General features: G+C 59.9%; 6 protein-coding genes across 6 annotated transcripts; 3 read left to right on the forward strand and 3 right to left on the reverse strand.

Moving 5' to 3' along the window:
• Positions 1-2,701: 2,701 nt before the first annotated feature.
• Positions 2,702-4,380, reverse strand: BXZ73DRAFT_48697 (uncharacterized protein; the record flags this gene model as incomplete). Its single annotated transcript, XM_048020103.1, has 2 exons — positions 2,702-4,191; positions 4,248-4,380. 2 exons carry the CDS (start codon positions 4,378-4,380, stop codon positions 2,702-2,704), a joined length of 1,623 nt encoding a protein of 540 aa, XP_047876719.1.
• A 2,191-nt stretch (positions 4,381-6,571) lies between these two features.
• Positions 6,572-7,585, forward strand: BXZ73DRAFT_90630 (uncharacterized protein; the record flags this gene model as incomplete). Its single annotated transcript, XM_048025704.1, has 5 exons — positions 6,572-6,677; positions 6,759-7,007; positions 7,115-7,228; positions 7,288-7,367; positions 7,439-7,585. The coding sequence occupies 5 exons, from the start codon at positions 6,572-6,574 to the stop codon at positions 7,583-7,585; spliced, it is 696 nt and encodes a 231-aa protein (XP_047876720.1).
• A 475-nt stretch (positions 7,586-8,060) lies between these two features.
• Positions 8,061-8,732, reverse strand: BXZ73DRAFT_102425 (uncharacterized protein; the record flags this gene model as incomplete). Its single annotated transcript, XM_048015226.1, has 1 exon — positions 8,061-8,732. One exon carries the CDS (start codon positions 8,730-8,732, stop codon positions 8,061-8,063), a length of 672 nt encoding a protein of 223 aa, XP_047876721.1.
• Positions 8,733-10,840: 2,108 nt separating this feature from the next.
• On the forward strand, positions 10,841-11,515 carry BXZ73DRAFT_78380 (uncharacterized protein; the record flags this gene model as incomplete). The annotated part of the gene is made up of 6 exons (XM_048022870.1): positions 10,841-10,936; positions 11,018-11,045; positions 11,105-11,155; positions 11,212-11,282; positions 11,354-11,439; positions 11,503-11,515. The coding sequence occupies 6 exons, from the start codon at positions 10,841-10,843 to the stop codon at positions 11,513-11,515; spliced, it is 345 nt and encodes a 114-aa protein (XP_047876722.1).
• An 874-nt stretch (positions 11,516-12,389) lies between these two features.
• On the reverse strand, positions 12,390-14,223 carry BXZ73DRAFT_78381 (chromatin remodelling complex Rsc7/Swp82 subunit-domain-containing protein; the record flags this gene model as incomplete). Its single annotated transcript, XM_048022871.1, has 4 exons — positions 12,390-12,598; positions 12,657-13,214; positions 13,268-13,540; positions 13,593-14,223. 4 exons carry the CDS (start codon positions 14,221-14,223, stop codon positions 12,390-12,392), a joined length of 1,671 nt encoding a protein of 556 aa, XP_047876723.1.
• A 327-nt stretch (positions 14,224-14,550) lies between these two features.
• BXZ73DRAFT_48529 (uncharacterized protein) lies at positions 14,551-19,479 on the forward strand (the record flags this gene model as incomplete). The annotated part of the gene is made up of 12 exons (XM_048020072.1): positions 14,551-14,632; positions 14,681-15,049; positions 15,101-15,309; positions 15,362-15,789; positions 15,847-16,780; positions 16,837-16,998; positions 17,048-17,440; positions 17,492-17,689; positions 17,745-18,308; positions 18,362-18,651; positions 18,711-18,832; positions 18,893-19,479. The coding sequence occupies 12 exons, from the start codon at positions 14,551-14,553 to the stop codon at positions 19,477-19,479; spliced, it is 4,338 nt and encodes a 1,445-aa protein (XP_047876724.1).
• Positions 19,480-19,896: the final 417 nt, after the last annotated feature.

Below are 19,896 nucleotides of genomic sequence, written 5' to 3' on the forward strand. Positions count from 1 at the left end.
CGACATGCTCAACTGGGTCGGCGTGAGCTCCGACGACAGCGGCGACGACACACTGAGCGGTGAGGACGGGCTGATGTCCGTGAGCGGCGTCGCGAGCGAGAGCGGGGTCTCGGAGGACGCGCGAGTGTCGCTCGGGCGGAGCTGCGTGGTGTCGTAGGAGATGTCGGGGCCTTCGGGGATCGCGAGGGAGGCCATCGAGGGCGACGCGCGGAGCAGAGACGACTCGTAGGAGGCGTCGGTCTCTGCGCCCCATGCGGACTCTGGGAGCGCACCGCTGGAGGCGAGGGAGGACGGCACATCGAGCGTCGACGGAACCGACGGCGTGAGTTGAGTTGAGGGCGTTGGTGTAACCGAGGACTCCGTGGGCGTGGTGATCTCCGACGGAGTAGAGACGTCCGAGATTGATGGGATGGGCGACGGGCCTGCGATCGACTCCGTGACCGACGCAGAAGCCGAGAGTTCGATGTCAGACGGGGTGGGAATCTCCACAGTTATGTGCGGCGAAGATGGCGTCAAGCTGATCGACGGCTCTGTGAGTGACGTCGGGGTCAGCGTGGTCGGCGAAGGGGCCCGTTCCGTAGGAGCATGCTCTGATGGTGGGGGGATTGAAGGCTCGCTCGGCAATGAAAGAGAATAGGACGGCACCGGGGACGGAATGGGAGATGGTGCATACGAGGGAGTGTATGAGGGCACGTATGAGGGCGTGTATGAGGGTGTGTATGAGGGCGTGTACGACGGAGTGTACGTCGAGGGCGGCAGCGGTATGTCCTCGGGTCCCAAGCTGATTGACCTCGTTACCGGGGAAGGCGCAGACGACGGGATGGTCGGGATCTCCGACGGCGTAGAGAGGCTGATGACGTCGCTGTCGGGGACCCTCTGCTTGCACTTGCAGTTCGCCGTGTGGAAGTCGGTCGACACGTCGGACTTGCAGACGTCCACGGTAGCGTACTCAGTGGGTGCCGGGGTGACATAAGCCGTGGGTGCTGGGGTCACACAGAGGGGTACAGTGCCGAACTCCGTGCTGGCGACGTCCGATACGGCTCGCGCCACAGTCTCGTACTCGGTGTTGAGCACGTCTTCGAACTCGGTGAGCGACGGGATCGTCGACAGACTCTTGAAGGAGGCCGTCGATGGCGAACGTGGCGGACGTGGGTTGTAGTACACCGAGCTCTCGGTCTCGCTGCGGACCAGCTGCTCCTCCTCGAGTGAACGCGTGTACGAGAGCGAGGACGGCGTCGGCGTGACCGACCGACTGCGGGTCAGGGTCTCCGTTCCCGATGGCGTCATGCCTGTGCTTGAGTAGCTTTCGAGTGTACCAAGGGAGTACGTGTACGCTCCCGACGACGTGTACTCTTCCTCCGAAGACGACACCGGCAACGTCCTCGTGCGCCTGCGAACACCACCGGAGCGCGTCAGTCCACGACTGGGCGGCTCCGGAATGGCGCTCGAGTCCGTGTGCGAGTCGCCGAGGAGCGAGGCGGAGTCTGGGCCACGAAGGGAGAGGCTGGAGGTGATGATCGCCGTGCCGGAGCCCGAGGTGAGCTCGATGCTCTCGTCCGTGATGAGGCCGGAGGTGCTCGTCCGCGTCGCCGTCCCGGTGAGGCCGTGCGTAAAGGACGACGACGAGTAGAAGCTGCTCGTCGGGGTGCGCGAGCGCGAGACGGACCCGGTGCTGAAGAACGTGTCGTCGGAGACCTCCGATCCCACCCTGCTCTTCTTCTCGCTCGGCGGCGGGGACATGTACACGTCGCGCCCGAGCCGCGGACCGCTGGAGATGGTGACGGGCGACCCATCGCCCACCGAGATCCCTCCCGCGAGCCCGAGACCGAAACCGAGGCCGGGACGGCTGTCGCGCGCGCGCCGGAGGGCAGACGCGAACTCCTCGTCGAGGTCCGTGAGCGAGCTGGTGCGGCGGATCGAGCTGCTGCGGCTGGGCGGGATCACGCGCGGATCCCCTGGGTAGAGGTAGCTTTGCGACGAGATCGCGCTGTCGTCCGTGGCGCGCATGTGGTGCGCAGACGCGAGGGAAGGCCGGCGCGAGGGCCCGCTGGAGCCCGACAGGGACTGGATGTCCGAGAGCTCGTCGAGAGGCGGAACGTAGACGGTGGACGCGGAGCCAGTGCCGGACTGTGTAGTTGTCGTGCTGGAGATGGACTGGATGGTGCGAATGGATCCATTGGGAGACCGCGTGCTTGACCGGTCCGGAATTGTGACTGCGTGGTCCAGCACTTCCCTGCTCAACCGAGTTAAAAACGTGCTCCCAATATGGGCGAATGAAGACGTACCAGATCGCGCTGACCCATCTCACTCGTTCTCTGGCGCTCTCGGCGCCCAATCTCTCAATACCGTCGCTGTAGAGCAGCTGGAACGGACACAAGTTCTCCATGAGCCCCATCTCGGCGGACGCGCCGCCAGTCTCCACAGCACGCAGGCTTTGCGTGCGCGCGGCGATGGTACCGACGTCGTCTTGCGCGGTCGGGTGCATCGGCGACGGAACCGAGCGAACTTCAATGCAGTTGAGGAGGTCGAGCGTGACGATTCCCCGTCCACCTCCAGGTGCAATCCACGACAAGAGGAGCATGTGCGGGTACAACAACGCCTGGCATCGTTGCCACCGGTAAGGTGGCGGCGCGTGGACATTGAGGTACCACAACAGTCCAATCCTCAGCGGCTGCAAATAAACCGATGGTTAGAAAAGCTCTTACAACCATTGTGTAGAACTCGCGGCTGATGTGAAGAGTGCATGGGGAGCGCGGGAAATCGAACTCACCTCTTGCGCTCCGCTGGCGCCTGCGTACTGGCCTAATTCGGCAATGTCAAACGAGACTGTGCTAAGGCTGGGGCCTCCACTCGCGCTCCCGCCTGCGTCGTCTTCTGGTAGCGGTCTTGCTAGATCCTCCGCTGCATTCTCCGTCATTGCGTTGTCCCTGAGACGCGCCGCCCCACGATCCGCGCGCCTGCGGATGCTGAACAGACCCTCTTGCGTCGGGGAGGGCGTAGTGGAGGTGGAGCGCACCGAATTGGTGAGCGACGGCGTCCGCTCTTTCCATGCGGCAACGATATTGCGGACCGACGTCAAGGGGGAACGCGGCGATGTCTGCGGGCGCCGAAGAGACGAGATCGGGGTCGCGGTCGACGTGAACCCGGTAAACGTGCTCGAGTACGTGCCCGAACGCGTGTTAGAGTACGTATCGCTCCCGCTCCCGCCGGCGTTGCGGTCCGGCGTGTACGTGTTGGTGGCCGACGTCGGGTAGAAGCGCGAGTCCAAAGACAACGTGGTGTTCCTTTGCGCCGGTGGGGAGAACATAGACGACTCCGTAACAGAGCCGCCTCGGGCGCTCTTTGTGGGTGACGTGGGCCGAGAGCTGTTGTACCCATAGGTGGAGCTACCGTACCCATAGCTGGTAGAGCCGAGAGGGGCTCCGAAGGTCGACATTGACTGGCTCACCGTTGTGGTGTAAGGACTGGGAGACCGCGGCGCCGGCGAACGTGGGGGGGCGGGTGAGCGAGGCCCCATCGGCGCAGACAGTGTGCGAGAGTGGCCATAGAGCCTTGGTGACTCCGTCTCGGTCCGCTTCTCCTCGAAGAACGCGATTAGCTCCCCGGCGCGCCGACCGGAAGCGTTGGCGACACGACCAGGACCATACGGGGCAGGCGACCCTGTGGGTTCTGTAGAAGAGCGGGTGTGGAGGGCTGGGGGCGCTCTGTCATCGAGATTTTGGGACCTCCTGTTCTCGCTGGGGATGCTTGGGATAGTATAGAGCGTGCTGGGACGACTGCCTTGGCCACTGCCGGACTGGGCAAACGAGGACGGTCGAGAACGGTCTTCGGTACGTTCGGAGATGGTGCTGAGGACCCGGCGCTCGCGGTCGAGGAGCGCGTCGGTCATCGTGCGGTATTCCCCGGAGAGATAGCTTGAGGGGGTGACAGACGAGGCGCCGCCGCTGTGCTGCCCGGTGTAGGATGTCGCAGACATACCAACAGAAGAGGACTCGCGAGACCATTCCGTCAACGCGTCCTCGGCGTTCGTGATCTCGTCGTCCAGCATACTAAGAGCCGCCTCCACTTCGCGGGCATCCATGTCGTTTTCTTCTTCCGGATATTCACGGTAGTCGCGGTCACTTGAAGAGGGGATGGGGCTGCGGCGCATTTGCGGGCGCGGGGACGACATCTCGCTCCCAAGACGAGAGTCTGCGGGCAATACCAATCAATGGTCTCATCGTGCTCGGGATCAGGTTGAACGGTACACACCTGAGCGGTCGGAGTAAGAGAGCTTGAGGAAGAGTATGGTGTTTGCGTGGGGGAAAGTGTTGAATAGGTCCCCGTTCCGAGGAAGGGCGACCGGGATTCCCCATACGAGGATCCCGAATAACTTGACATTCTGGTGCCACGGGGGAGTCTAGCACATGTCCAGGGGGTCTTGAATGGTGGTTGGTAGGGGAGGGCGAGACGATCTGGCGGGCTTGCTGGTCGGTCGGAACAGAAAGGTGCTTGATGGGCAGGACAGGGACAATGGGAGGGTGTCAGATCGGACGCGTGCGGGAAAGCGCCCTGGACGTGGTGTTCGAGTCGGCGTTCAACACAATCTTCAGGGCAGGCCGACTCGCGGTCGCGTATCCTGCATGTGGCCGCGCTTGCGCGCCCGTCCCCACGAGCGCTACAGCCTATGCTGGGGGGCGGCTAATGACATAACACGCCTCCTCCTCCTGCACACGCTGTGAGTCAACGTCTTCCTCTCCACAACGCATACGTGCGCAGGGACGTACATCTGCATGGATGCGACTGTCTCCTTGTTCTACTGTGTGTTAGCATTCAACGGTGCGCAAGAATCGCAAGCTCACCTTTACTCGCCACCACATGGATTCCAGGCATTCTCCACGCTGTCGCGCAACCGCGCTAGATCGATCTTGCTCGTGCCGAGAATGCATCGGTGCCGTGAAGAGCATCTCCAAGACGAAACACGCTCGGAGATAGTACTGACCTACGTTACGGCCGCAAACGCGTTCGCTGCAGATCAGGTCATTGGGGAGTCGTTGTGGAGCAGGTGTGTTCGAATGAATCGTAGGGAGCTCAACTGACCTGGGTAGGCTTTCCGCATCGACAACTAGGCACTCAATGGGGAAGGTACAGAAGGGAGGGGTGACGACGACATTCCCTTTTTATACGAGAGCACAAGACAAGAAACACGGCTTGACATGTCGCGAACGATACAAGAGGCCGATTGACACATGACGTCATGCCACCAACCACGATCGCGGTCAGGGGTTCGCGACTAATCGGCGCTCATATCGTATGCTTGTTACCAGCAACTCGAGCAGCACTTAGCCATAGGGAAGAAACAAATAATCTTGACTCTTGAGTTCATGTGGAGAATGGGCGCCGCGAAGGCTGCGGTGCACCGGAGATGGAAACGACCAGCTTCGATTGTGTGCTTCAGTGCTTTACATACATATATCGGACCTTTACCCGCCCCTATATTTATATACCGCCCGTCCCAGCCTTGTCCCCTTCTCCCCCTTCCACGCCCTGCGGTCCCTCTGCCCTCATACCCAAACCCTCTCGGATACCTCGTTCACACACTATGGACGCTGGGGCAGGTGCTGGAGGAGGATGTTGTGAGTCCGGTCTGCTATGTGTTCGCCACTCGCGCTCACCCCGTCCGAAAGGTATTGTATGCACGGAGGCTCTTCAATCGTGGTGTTTCCTCAGTACGTCTCTCTTTGCTCATTTGCATGCGGCTGCTGGTGGACGCGAATTGAGCCCACATCCCCCTTTGCAGAGAGCTACGGGTCGGGCGGCAACAACCAACTGGCAGGCTGCTGCGGATCATGTTGCAAGAAGTCCTTCGACGAGGACGATTTTGAACCTCCGCCCACGCAGCCTGTGAGCACACAGCCTACCCCTCAACTGTCCATGCCCAATGGAAAGACCGCAGGCAAGCCCGACCCCCCATCATGAGGCCTTGAGGCCTCGACGAGGCCCTGCAGTCAGCGCTTCAGCGGTGCCCATCTCCTCCCTTCTTGTGAGCGATGAATCATTCTTGTTGATGCTTCCGCTGAGTGACGTACGCCCTTGACAGAACCTTCGGTGTTCCACCCCCCGCTGCACGCCTGCTGAACTTGGTTTCCCATGTCACGCTGTCAGTACCATGTAATTCCCCACGATGCGTCATGACCGGAGTATCCAACTTGCGAGAGTACTGTGCTCGGATGCCCATTGTTTGACGTCTGACTTCGGGATGTCGTTATCTGCGCCGTACGTTCTCAGCGCGCCGCGCGCGCATGAACTCCCGTCTCTATGACGTATAATATCCCGGCTTACCGGTCATTCAACACCTCCGAAAACAACTCTGGTTATGGTAGCGGTCAGGTCAAAATGACTTGCGCCCAGGACCGCAGTTGTCAAGTTAGACTGTCAGATGTAAGTATTGAATATTTGAATATTGAGTGTTGAAGCGCGTCTCGTCGGTCACGTGTAATTTTGAATACTGGAGCCTCAGAGCGCCGACCTTACGATTCCCCACGGGCCTACCGTCATACCCCCCACATCGTCCTGTACCCTACGCACCCTAATGGCTTCAAGACTTCCGCACAAGCAGCTCGCGTCCCTCTCAAAACGCACCACAAGCTACGTACCAGCAGCACACACGCTTCCCCGGCGATACCTCTCCCAACGCTGTCTTCCCGCTCTCCGTATTCCCTGCTCCGCACCCAGAACGTCTCGCCACCCGTGCATCTCCCTAGGCTCTGCGACCTCAGTACGCACCTTTGCGACGACCCCCATCCGCCCCTCCGACCGCGCCGTCCAGTCCTTTCCCGACCCAGACCGGCCCGACCTCTTCTACCACCTCTTCACCCCGCCCACCCAGCTCTCGGCGACGACCCCCGTCTATGCACTCTCGTTCCTGCCTTCCCCCCCACCGTCGCTCCTCTCCGCGGCCGTCGTCGGATGGCTGCCCGCCGCGGGCGCGGGCGACGGGGCGGGGCTGAACGACTTCGTCGAGAACGGTACGTCCCGAGTCCTCGCTCGCTCCCCCTCCGCGTTAGGCGCAAGCTCGTCTGGCCACCGCTCAGCTCAGCTCACGACCCGCGCGCGCGCGCGCTGTTTCCCGCAGACCGCTTCCGCGCCGCGCTGCACGCGGCGGTGCAGTCCGCGCTGCGCTACGGCGCGGACGAGGTGCAGAAGAACGGCGCGATGCAGACGCAGGCCGGCTGGATGCACATCCACGGTGCGTGCCGTCCCGACGTCTCTTCCGTCGATCGCGCGCTGACGCCCTGCCTTCTCCAGACGGGCGCAACGTGCCTGCGCTCGGGCGCATCGGGGACCCGGACGACATCATCGCGTCCGTGCGCGTCGAGGGCGGTGAGGTGCGTGCCCTTCCTCTGTCTCCGTCCCATCGCGCGCTGCTGCCCGGACGTCGCTGACTGTGCGCATCCAGATTCTCGCCGAGACGTACCAGCCCATGCCGTCCTACCGGCTGTGCACCGCCGACGGAGTCGTGCAGCTCACCGAGGGGCTCGCGGCACGTCTGCAGGAGGTCTTGCAGGAGCGCGTTAGGGATGAAGAGCTGCAGAGGGGAGATTGATAGGCCTCCCAAACGATATGCGGTGTGTACTTGGCACGATGCACGCGTTCAATCCACAGTTCTTGTGCGAGCCTGTTCTGCGGTGCATACGCGCAAGAGTTGAATGTTGCCGCAAGACTCCCCCGTTGTTGTTGTTGTTGCTTGTGCCAGACAGTAATATGGCGCAGGCGATATCAGGACACGCGAGCCGGCTCTCGTCTGGGAGAACTTGAAAATGTAGATTCCAGCTACTTCAGCATGAACGGGATTATCAACGATGAGGGTACGAGATTGCCTATATACAACTGGGTATATACTATAGCGTGCGAGGCTTTGAGGATGATGCGGTGACGGAGAGAGGACGTGGTGCATGTATGTAGTAAGGTGATCATCGACGAGTGAGCGAGTGAGATGATAGTAGTGTGACATGCGGCGGGAAGCATAGAAAGCACTAGTGTCCTGGACGAGGCAGAGTATCCATAGAGTGGCATGCCCCCTACGACGGCGGCGACGAAGGCCGCGCAGCCGTGTCTGGCCCAGACGCAAAGTCGAGCCGCATCTGCGCCGGGCCCACGCTCTTCATACCCCCAGGCCCTGGCAAGAGCGCCGCGGGGATGCCTGTCCGCGCCGGCGGGGCCTCCTCCGCGTCCCACTGGCTCCGCCGGCTCGCGTCGCGCTCGAGCCCGCCCGAGTGCGCGCTCAGCGTCGCGCTCTTCCTCGAGCTCTGCTCCGGCGGCGGCATCGCTGGCTGCGGCCGCGGGACCGGCATCGGCAGCGCGTCCGGGTCGGGCGGGGGCCCGACCGACGACCCCTCGCTGTCCTGGTGCGCGAGCCACTCGCGCGTGCGGTCCTTCGCGCCGCGGCTCGCGGCCCGCAGCCGCCGCTCCCTCTGTTCGTCGGTCTCATCTCCCGGGCGGGGCTCCTGCGACGTGCGCGGGCGGCCCTCGCCGGGCAGGCCCGTCCCACTCAGGTCCCGCTCGCGCGAGCGGCGCGGGGCCTCCATCGACGCGCGTGGGCCGGGCTGCGCGGCGGTCGTGCCGGTGAGCCCGGAGCGGGTCTCGCGGAGCTCGATGTCGTGCGTCGTGCCGTCGTCGGCGTCGGGCTTGTGCGCGCCGCCGGGCTGGCCGTAGAGGTCCTCGACGGTGCGCTCGAACTCGGCGTCGTTCATCGCGCGGCGGCAGGAACAGCAACCGTCGGCCTGCGTGATGCGGAAATTGCAGCATTCTGCGGGAAGTAAGCGCTCGTTCGTGAGATGGACGAGCACAGACGACGGGAGCGGGTGGGGAAAGCGCGAGAGGGAGACGGGCACGTACTCATGAACGCCCATTGGTTTGTGGAGGATATTGACCCCACGCCTGTACGTGGTATGGCGGGGAGGCTCAGTGCGCTGTCATAGAGTAGTGACGGCGGGACGTACAGAATGTACATATGGCGCATATACCGAAGCAAGCCACGAGGGCGTCGCAGCATTCCGCCATCGGTGGTCGTATGTGCTGTAGACCGAGGTTTACAATGAAATTTCTAGAGAGATGTCCGATGCGTCGGGCTACGCTTGAACGTATGAATCCTGAAGTCGTGCGAGGCCTTGAGTGCGGTGGTTGTGGCCGAGTGCAAGGATCGAAGACTAAGAGAGTGGCGTAGAGTTGGAAGCGTCGCAGTCGATGCGCGCAAGCAGATGGACGGTGTGGGCACCGGGGCCAGGCTGACGGGATACAATGGTGAGAGGAGGAAGACAAGTGTCGAGAGCGCGACGGAGGGCGAAAAGCACAGGTCGTGATGATGAAAGGGGGACAGCCACGAACGCGCGGGAACTCGCTTTACTGCCTGACTTTGACTATGACTGACGCCGCCTGCGCAGCTGACTGAACAGAGAGTCTGGATACTGGGAGAGCGCCACTGCCGGCTGGGATTCCGTGCCATCTACATAATCCTGCGCAGACCCGCCCAGGACAGATCGCAGCGTCGCCGTGCGAGCCCGCCTGGCGTTGCTGCCTGCGCCGACGATTGGTTGCGTGTCCGCGTCTCGCGCGTGTGTCAAGAACGCGGCTCGAGAACGCACACCCGACAGCTTTCTTCTGTCCACGGCTTGTAATTGCCGCCCCAGAGTGAAACTCCGATCGAGGCCCGCCGGGTTTCGGTCGCGCAGCCGTCCACTTGGCAACTGCCGTCAACAGAGCGAGCGGCAGCAATGCTGAAATGCCTCAGCGTGCATTCTGCATGCGACGAGCCCCCGAAGACATTTTTAATCTTGTATCTTGAAAACTGTGGTCTCGATTGTACACACCCCACCACCGCCTAGGCGAGCGACTGAAAAACTGGAGACAAGGGCGGAATTAGGACCGGGGTTAGTTCGGTCGGCCTTCTCTGTTGAGCCCCTCTCAGTACTTAATAACTCCGACTCGAATCCTCGGGCATATCTGGCCGCGCGGATGGAGTGCTTACCCGATGCTTACCCATCGAAGATGTCTACACACTCGCCAAAAGTCGAGCGCGTGTCGTAACCGTGAGTACTTGAGTACTCACATACTTCCATGATCATGCAAAAAGTCGAGTGATGATGTCACCCAAGGTATACGCTCGCCGGAATTGACTAATTACCTCTTAACATGTGTCGAAGAAACAAGAAATGTGTAAATCCTACCCCCGAAGCGTCTTGAGACAGACGCACCAGTTTCAGCACGAAAGGATCCATTGGAATTGGCGCCAGGAAAACCAACCATTCATGTCGACTTCAGAAGTGTTGACCGTTGGTTGACCGCGTAAGCTTACGAAGGCATGCAGACATAAAAATGCGGCTACAGGGATGAGTGTGAGCACTCTAAGCCGTGCACTACTTTGCCAGTGAAAGATTCTGCAGGCGCCTGGTCCGCCAGTGAGAAGGAAGGCGTCCTGTGCATCATATATACTCGTATACATGAGTTATCGACGAAAGGGCAAGAGCACTGCTGCCACACGCGATATTTCAGTGCTGCTTCAAGTTTCCAAGTGTAGTAGCCAGGCGTCGATATCCAGGCAGACCGAGTGTGTCGAACTTGAAACCATTTCGCTGGGGTGGACTCGAGGATGAGGCTGCTGGGCTGCAAAGATCAAATTCAATACCAAATAGCCGCCCGCAGTGAAGGTAAATTGTGACATCACGTCTAATGACGTGACAACGTGACAAGCCGTACTCGGAATGCTGCAGCAGCCACCGGCCTGCCTCCGACCTCCATTGCGGCTTCCGCACCCCTCGCTCATCCCTTCCTATTCTCCACAAGATCTCCTTCACGACTCGTCATGGCCGACACCATGGATGTTGATCCGCCTGCTAGCTCCGAGGCCAAGGGCAAGAAGGGCGACAAGGGCGACAAGAAGCGCTTTGAGGTCAAGAAGGTGCAGCCATATTCCATCTCCTCCTAATATCTATCACTCATCTAGACTGTCAACTTGATATCTTCCACGGATGTGAATTAGTGGAACGCTGTTTCTCTTTGGGCCTGGGGTATGTCTACAGTGCACTCGTGTGCGCCAGTGGCGTTGCTTATTGGCCACTCGCCACAGACATCGTCGTCGAGAACTGCGCCATCTGCAGGAACCACATCATGGACCTCTGTGAGAACCCGTCTCGCATTGCATCCCGTTCCTCGTTCAACGCTTTTGCGCGACAGGCATCGATTGCCAGGCGAACCAAGTCTCCGCCACCAGCGAGGAGTGCAACGCCGCGTGGGGCATCTGCAACGTAAGCACTGCCCGCTTTCTCTATCGCCCACCTGCGTTCGGCCGCTCACCTGTGCCGCGCCTCGTGTGCAGCACGCGTTCCACTTCCACTGCATCTCGCGCTGGCTCAAGACCCGGAACGTCTGCCCGCTGGACAACCGAGAGTGGGAGCTGCAGAAGTGCGTACCCTACCGGACTCTTCGACTTGTGCTGACAAAGACCCTCTTCCTCACGATTCGCAGGTACGGTCGGTAGACTCCTTAGACTGGTGTATCCTTGTATCCGCAATGTGTGTAACATACGCGCTCCCCGTTCTGCAACTCTCTTCGCATTCCACCAAGGCACTGTCGTCTCCCCTGTGCCTTCCTCGACGTTATGATCGCGAGTTTCACGTGTTGGGTACCGCCCCGATCCCGATGTATGCATGAGATGTAGGTGAGTCGAGGTTTATTGAAGTGAAGCGGCAGTCAGTACCTCAGTGATCATGGGATCTCATCATGAGCGCAAAATGGGTTTCCGCTAGATCCCTCCTGTCCTAGATCTTCATTTCCATCAGGGATGTAGGATGCCACACAACATCAAGAGCGTAAGCCCAGGTCCCAATGCTCTGCGAAAGGAAGAAGACGTTAGCATCGTGTATTTTCGTCCAGTGAAGACTCCCTGCGCTGCCCCACGTTCAATATTGACATATGCCCCCCTGCGGACTCATCCCGCGTCCCTGTAGTCACACTATTTATCCGCGCTGCACCCACCGAGCAGCAACTCGTCCGCGATCCACCCACCGCAGCTTTCGCAGTCCATCTTGATGTTGACGCAGTCGATCCCACAAACGTATCCGCGGTCAGCGGTTTAGCAAGGTCCATCCTTCCGGGACCAGACCCAACCCAAACCGACTCTACAATTCCCGTGCTGTTCAGCATGTCATTATCGGCCACACAAAACTGCAGCAGCGTCAAGACGCGGCAGCGCACTCCCTATTGCCAAGCTTAACCGTTGACCGGCGCCGTCAGTCGCGGATGGCAGGCTTGCATCAAGACAAGAATATATTACACAAAACCTGTACGTTCAAAGATCTATAGTAAGTCGATTAGCAGTTACAATGACGAATACAACGAAAAGAGACAGTATACTATGAGGGCGTACTCCTGATGAGATCCATATACTCTGCTCGCTCTTTCGCCCATTGGCCTTCTTGGTGTTCTTGCGGCGTCTGCATAACCGTGTCGATCCACGTCAAGCCCCACGCGGCACCTCCAACCTTTGATCCACCCAGAACTCGGCGGCTGGAATCAGGTACTTCCTCCCAGCGTGCCTGAGTCGCTTGTGTATCCGCTCGGTCTTGGAGTGCCGAATTTGTGTCAACCATCGAACGTGAAAGAAAAGTAGTAGTACTCACAAATTACGACACCCGTCTGTGGCTCGTACACACCCACCGGAAGCTGCTGCTCGCGCTCTTTCCGCCTTCTCTCCAGCTCCATCATCTCTTCTGCAGATCGCCTCTCACCGGCACCCCGCGGCGCGTCTTGGTCGAACTCAGGGAGATCCGGCAGGATCCCACCACACACCTTGAGGTTCTCCCTGCGTAGCTTCGACCATTCGCTCGTCATATGGGCCGTACGCTCAGCGGCGACATACATCCAGTTCTCTTCGTTGACGCCGTCTCGCGTGAGGTAAGACTTGCGCACCGCGTTTAGTGGTCCATCACTGTACGGGCCCCATCCGGAGCCACCGAATAGAGTCGTCGGTCCACCGGCGCGGTACATCCCAAGCCCACCACCAGTGCGTTCGCTCTTGTTGCCCTGTCCGCCACCTGACGCGTCGGCAAGAGCAGCGGCTTCCTTGTTCGCGTTGGGATCCTGGAGCTCACCCACGGGATCGCCTGGGTTGAGGCCCTTCGCAGTGACCTCTTCGAGAGCTTTGTCCTCGTAGTAATCATCGATCACCCAACGGCCGTCTAAAGTTGATGAGCATCGCTGCACGGACACTCATAGGGGGTATAAGACGCACCAACTAGCGTCTTAGCTCCATGGAGCTTGTATGCGCTTCTGGCGGTGATCATGGTGACACTGCGAGTCTTCAGGTGGTTTCCGAGCTTGCCGACCGAGATGAGATAATCCTTCTCGGCTTGCGTCGCGTTGAGCTTCATCGCGAGTGGGTTTCGGCGGAAGTAGTATAGAGAATCGCGGAAACCCGACGTGCGCGCCGCGTCGATTGCAAGCATGTACATGCGCTCCGGATGGCGGTTTGGAAGGAGGAACGTTTGCGACTTGAACCGCCGGTCTGCATAATGCTCAACAAAGTCGCTGTCGCTACGAAAGTAAACGCGACTCACCACCCAACAAGTTTCCGTTCTTGTCAATCTTGGTATCTCCTTTGGGATCGTCTTCCGTGACATACTCGTCCCCGTCAATGACGTAGACGTTGCCTTGTATGCGGACGAATGGTTTGCCTCCTCCTACTGGACCCTCTTCTCCATCCGGCGGGGGCGCGGACGCGTCCGCAGGCGGTTCAGACGTCTCCCCGTCCGCACTGTCCTCCGCGCCGCGCTTCGGGAGCTTGATGGTGATTCCACGTCCGCGCCCTCGACCGCGCCCGCGCCCACGTCCACGAGTACCGCGCGGAGTGGACGTACCAGAGCCGCGCGGTCTCCCCCGCGGTCTTCCGCGTTTGCGCGGTACGACAGGCTCGTCGTAGTCCGCTCCTTCGTCGCCGTCGATTTCCACAGCGCTCGGCTGGACATCCGCGTCCCCGTCGGTGTCGTCGATGTCGACGGCCTCATCGTCGTCGTCCTCGAGCGGCGTTACTGATGCAGAGCCCGAGGGGCTGCCCGAACCGCGGGCTTCGCCAGCCTCTTCATCCTCGACTTGCATGACCTCCTCCTCGGAGTCTTCAGGCGCTGGTGTGGAGGGCGCACCTCGACCTCGCCGAGGACGAATGATGATTTTCGTGCCGCCAGGAGCCATTGAGAATGAACAACCCTCCCCAGACCAAGTTTCTTGCTTCCTGTGAGGATAAACGAACTTGTGTATAGCGAGGAAGACTGGTAGCAGGAGGTGGCGACGAGAGAAGCTCAGTGTGCGCACGCACGCGAGCGCGGTTCAGGCGGAGTGTCACGTCGCGTGATTGTAGTGGGCTTTAAAACATGCTTAAGAGTGTGACAGCTGACTACTTACTACCCTAGTGTGCGAAGGCACGTGATGTGACCCAATTCGGATGCAACGCGGCGTCGCGCGCGCGCCGACCAAAGCGCGTCTCACCCTCCTTTTCCCCCTCCCTCAACTCTCCTGACCATGTCTGCGGGCCCCGCAGAGGACCCCTCGGAGCCACGACGCTCTCAACGAGAGCGCAAACAAGCCACTCACTTTGTGTCAGGTACGCTCCTCGGTTGGATACCGCTGCAAAGCTTGACCGTATCCCAAGTCGACAGCGCTTTGCTGCTAAAGAGGAAGCGTTCGGACGCGACGGACGACGAAGAAGACCACCAGGGAGATGCGCACGGCGAGGAGTCTGACGACGCGGCCGCTGACGACGAAGAGGATGCGGACGAGCGACACAATCACGCGTCAAAACCACCCGCCACGAAACGGAAGCCCAAGGCGGCTGCCGTACCCAAGAAACCGCGTGCACCGAGAGGGACGGCACCGAAACGCGCTACTCAGAAGGCATCGGGGCCCTCGAAGCCGCGAAAGGTCGGTGCGCGGAAGGGCAAGGGCGCGGGGGCTGAGGGGGGGTTCGATGCCGACAAGGCCGCGAGAGACAGCAAGATTCTCAACGACAACACGCTGTTCAGTGCGTGCGCTTACTCTGTTTCTCGCTTTGGTGCTGACGCGTAGCAACAAGACGCGATCATGAACCCCAGTGCAGCCCTCCAGTCCACTGCAGAGGATTACCTCGAGTCTCTCTCCCTCAGCCCCGGGCTGGCTCTCGCAGAGCTTATCAACTGCGTGCTTCGGACGTGTGGCTGCAACGACTCCGTGGATGAACACCGAGCGGTCGACTACGACGGCGTGGTTGACGCATTGGACGACTTCACCGAGATCCTGAAGAAGGTGAGCTCCGCGGTTTGATGGCGACGAGAGCGGAGCCTGACCCGTCTTGCAGGACGATACACCGATATACCCCCTAACGTCCAAGTTGCCGGTCTTCAAGAAGTTCAGGAAGTCCCTTTCGGAATTCCTGGAACGCCTCATCATCTCCTCCGCTGAGCTCGGCTCCCTCTACACATCAGACTTGATGCCCACTCTGCAAACGTGGGTCAGCGCCATGTCGTCGTCACAACTTCGCAGTTTCCGACACACTGCGACCGTGATCGCGCTGGAGGTGGAAACCGCGCTTTGCGACGTCGCCGCGACTGTGGAGAAGGAAGCGGAAGTCATCAGTCGTCAGCGGGAAGGAGAGAGGAAACGGAAGGCAGCGGGGAACAAGGGAAAGGGGGGCAACGTCCGGGACGCAGAGCTGGAGAAGAAGGCTTCAGAGGTCCGGGAGCGGAGGACAAAGCTCGCGGAATTCCTCAAGGAGTTCGTCGACGGGTGAGTGCTAGTTATCCTTTTTTGACCCCTTTTCTGAGTGTATGTATGCGCCGGCAGCGTCTTCATCCACCGATACCGTGACCTCGATCCCAATATTCGCGCAGAGTGCGTCCGTGCGATGGGACTCTGGTTCAAGAAGTATCCTGGGCACTTCCTCGACGGCTCCTACCTCCGCTACGTGGGCTGGGTTCTCTCCGATGCGCAGACACAGGTACGACTCGAGGCGGTGCGCGCACTCGCCCTGGCCTACGAACAGACGACCCATATTGGCGCGGCGGCCCTGCAGCACTTCACCGAACGGTTCAAACCACGGTTGGTAGAAATGGCCGTCAAGGACGTTGAGCTCCACGTACGGGTCGCGGTGGTGCAAGTTCTCCAGACGATTGACGGACATGGGCTGCTGGAGGACGACCAGCGGGAGGCGCTATGTCTGCTGGTCTTCGACGAGGAGGCGCGCGTTCGGCGGGCGGTGAGTGGGTTCGTCAAGGGTGTGTGGGAGGAGAGCCTGCAGGAGCGGCTAGTGGGACGGCGACCTTCCGACGAGGACAAGCACCGCGCGGGGGTCAAGGCGCTCGGGACGCTCCTCGTGAGCTGGGGGCGCGCGCTGGACAAGTCGACCAGCGACAGCGACGCAGACGACGAGGACACCATGGATTTGGGCGAAGGCTCGTCGAAGCGAACACGGGCGAAAGAAGTCGCGTCTCTCGTTGGCCACAACCCTAAAGGTCGGACTGCACTCGTGGTGGAGGCCCTCTGGGATGAGGTTGAACCAGTACGCGACTGGGAGACGCTGCTGGACGTGCTTTTGTTGGACCACTCTGCCGCCGGAGACGGTTCCCGACCAACTTCACGGTCGAAAGGCAAACAACCTGCTGTCGATCAAACTGTGGACGAGGCGTATCGCCTTGAGGAGGTAGAAGAGGGCGTGCTTCTGGAGATGTTCGTCGCAACTCTCAGGAAAGCACTGGCGGATGCCGCGGCTGCCAAAAAGGTCGGTGCATTCACGCTTGTTCTGCTTCAATCCTGTCTAAATCCTAGTCTATCCAGCACGACGAGGACACGACCTCTTCAGACATTACCCGTGCTCTCATCAAGGCGATGCCACGATTGTTCATCAAGCATCAAACTGATGAGGGTAGGATATCGGACGTGCTCCTGATACCACAGCTCATGAACCTCGATCTCTACCTCGAGATGCGGATGATGACCGTGAGCTCATCTTATATATCCGATCGCTCGTATTCTAATAGATTTCAAGGCTTATTCCAGTCTATGGGAAGACGTGACAAAACAGTTTTTGTCAAATTCCTCACCGGTCGTCCTCGCCAACGCTGTCGCTGCCATCCGCCAGATGATGGACACCACCAGCTTATCCAAGACCAACAGCTCAAAGATCGTCGAACTCGAGGAGGAGCTCTCAACATCGTTGCGGGATGCGATTGCTGGACGGGACGAAATCGAGATTGCCACCTTCTCTGAAGACGAAGTCCTCGCCCTGGCCGCCATTTGTGCTCGCCTGGCTGCTTTGTCGGGCATCCGTGACACGGCATCGTGGATGGAGGAAGACGAGGGCGGCAAGCAGAGCAGCGCGTGGGATATCGTCAGCGCTCTCGCAGAACGCGGTCGGTTAGGCTACAAGGAGGAGGAAGCGGTGAGTATCTTCGCAAATGGTACTTGCTCGCTGTTGATTCATTTTCTGTAGATGGTCGATCGCGCGCTGCAGCTCTTGACTCTCCACATCATGTGGAAGGCCCGCAGCCTCCCGATATCCCTGGAGCTGTCGTCAGAGGAAATGCAGCACCGCGACAAGCTCAAGGAAGAACGCGAGTCCCTTCTCGAAAAGCTTGTTGAGTTCGCGGTGGGCACTCAGTCTAACACCGTCGATGGTGTCCGGCGAGCAGTTAGTTCGTCGCAGTTCACCTCACTGGTCTGTGCTGATCGCTCTCGCTGCACAGGCTTATCAAAATCTTTTGACACTGCACATCCTATTTTGTGCCACGGAGACCAATGTCCCGGACGGTGGTCGACTACCCACCGCCGCGCTGCCCCTGTCGCTCGACGATGAAGTTCAGGCCCGATGCGCAGGATTCATTCAGAATGAAATCGAACGCTTCGCGGAAGAGCTCGCGGAAGACGACCCCGGGGAAAATGAGAGCAGTCAAGAGGAAGACGACGACGAAGAAGATGCAGAACCAAAGGAGCAAGCGAAGGGAAAAAAGGGCCGTGGAGCGAAAGGCAAGAGTGCCGCCAAGACTACCCTTACCACAGCACGCAAGCTCTCACGCGCCCAGCTCGAGAAAGAATACGTCTTCATCGGGGTAGTCACGACCTTCCTCCGCGCCGTCCGCGCTGGCGCGATCCACTTCCGGCATGCGGCAGTGTTGCTCGCGCACTACGGCCGTTTGGGTGCGACGTTCGACATGTGCGCGAAGGTTATCGTCGAGCTCCTGCGCGAAGAAGGCATGTACAAGGACAACGGGGCAGCGGTAGTTGGCATCGTCTGCCAGGCGCTCCAGGAGGTACGTGCAGGGATAATGCTCCTCGAAAACTTCGCTCATGCCCACATGTGCAGTCCTTCACCCTCTACCTCGACTCGGTCGCTCCTTCGGAGGATCATTCAACCGCGCTTGGCAAGGCTCTCTCGGCCTGCATGCTCATCCGCGGCGCCCAGCTGTCAGTTGTGCGGCGACTAGACGGCCAGTACGTCGTCCAAATCCAGACGAACTTGCTCAACTGGGTTGGAAAGCGGCTCGCGGCCTACGAGACTGGGAAGAACAAGAAGGGCAGATCAAAGTGCATCAAGTTCTTCCGCGTCATGCTGCCGCTCCTCACTGGGGTCGGACAAAAGGATGCGCAGGCGATGTAAGCATGATTCCTTCGAGTGCTTGCCATCGTGTCCTGACCAACGTTTTCTCCTGCAGTAAAGCCCACCTAGATAATGTCATCGCACAAGCCAAGGTACAGATCTCGCCTACGTCCAAGATCTGGGAACCCTACCGCGCGTACGAAAAGAAGCTCACAACGTCGATGCTCAAGGAGAAAGGTACGGTATCTCCGTCTCATCCTCCACATCTCCCATCGCTTACCAGTCTTCCCGTAGGAGCTCGCGGTCGCGGGCGCGGTCGCAAACGCAAGGACGCCGCCAAGAGTGGCGAGTTCATCACCACTGACGAAGAGGCCGCGGAAACGACCGAGGCCGAGGGCCTCGTGGCCAACGGCAAGCCTGCCCAGAACGGCGTCCACTCCGATGGTGAAGGCGCGACAGAAGAGGAGGCCGCCGGGAGGGGCGGGCGGACGCCCCGCGCTAAGCCTAAGCCTCGCCCAGCGCGGAAGCAGAAGGCGGCGCCTAAGTCGCCTACACGATCGGTGTCGCGCTCGTCCTCAGAGCTCTCGTCGCTGCACCCCTCTCCGCCGCCAGAAGAACCGGAGGAGCCAGAGGATCCTGACGCTGGAGAGCCGGAGGATCCCGACGCTGGGGAGCCGGAGGAGTTGGAAGACGTCGAAGGTTCACCTACAACGGCGTCGCGGAAACGCGCACGGGACGAAGACGAAGACGAGGAAATGCCCGACGCCCCTCCAAACGGGGTTGAACATGAGGAGGGCGTTGAGGCCTCTGCGTCCCCGGAGCACGCTGACGGTGAACCGGACAATTCTGAAATTCTGATCCGGCGCAAGCGGGCTCGCCGTTAGCACCCAGCTGTATGTTAGAAATACCTACCCTTGGAGTCTAGACTTTCCCAGTGTGTCTGGGGCCTTTCTTCTCCTCCCGTCACCCTCGCAGTCGCGACATCCTTTCATCTTTCTATGTTTATTCTCGTCTCGTTAAGTTTCACCTCGTCTGACCCTTTACTCTACCGCTTATCGCTCTCGCTGCCATGTTGTGTTGTCCCCTCTGCTGAATGTACCGCATGATATCTCCCGATACCAGTCCTACTGTAGACACCACGCGCTCGCGTATCTGGAATGAGAGGGTTGCTGTATGTATCTGCAGCGTGGAAACCATGCCTCCTCTTTCTCGATGCAAGCACACTTTCAAGAAATCTCTCCAATAAGTGAGAGTGCGAGACAGTTGTATCCCAGACTCTCCTCGAACGAAAAGAAGGCGTA

The sequence above is a fragment of the Epithele typhae genome (genome assembly GCF_022376455.1).
Source record: "Epithele typhae strain CBS 203.58 chromosome Unknown BXZ73scaffold_32, whole genome shotgun sequence".
In the NCBI taxonomy this organism is placed as follows: domain Eukaryota; kingdom Fungi; phylum Basidiomycota; class Agaricomycetes; order Polyporales; family Epitheliaceae; genus Epithele; species Epithele typhae.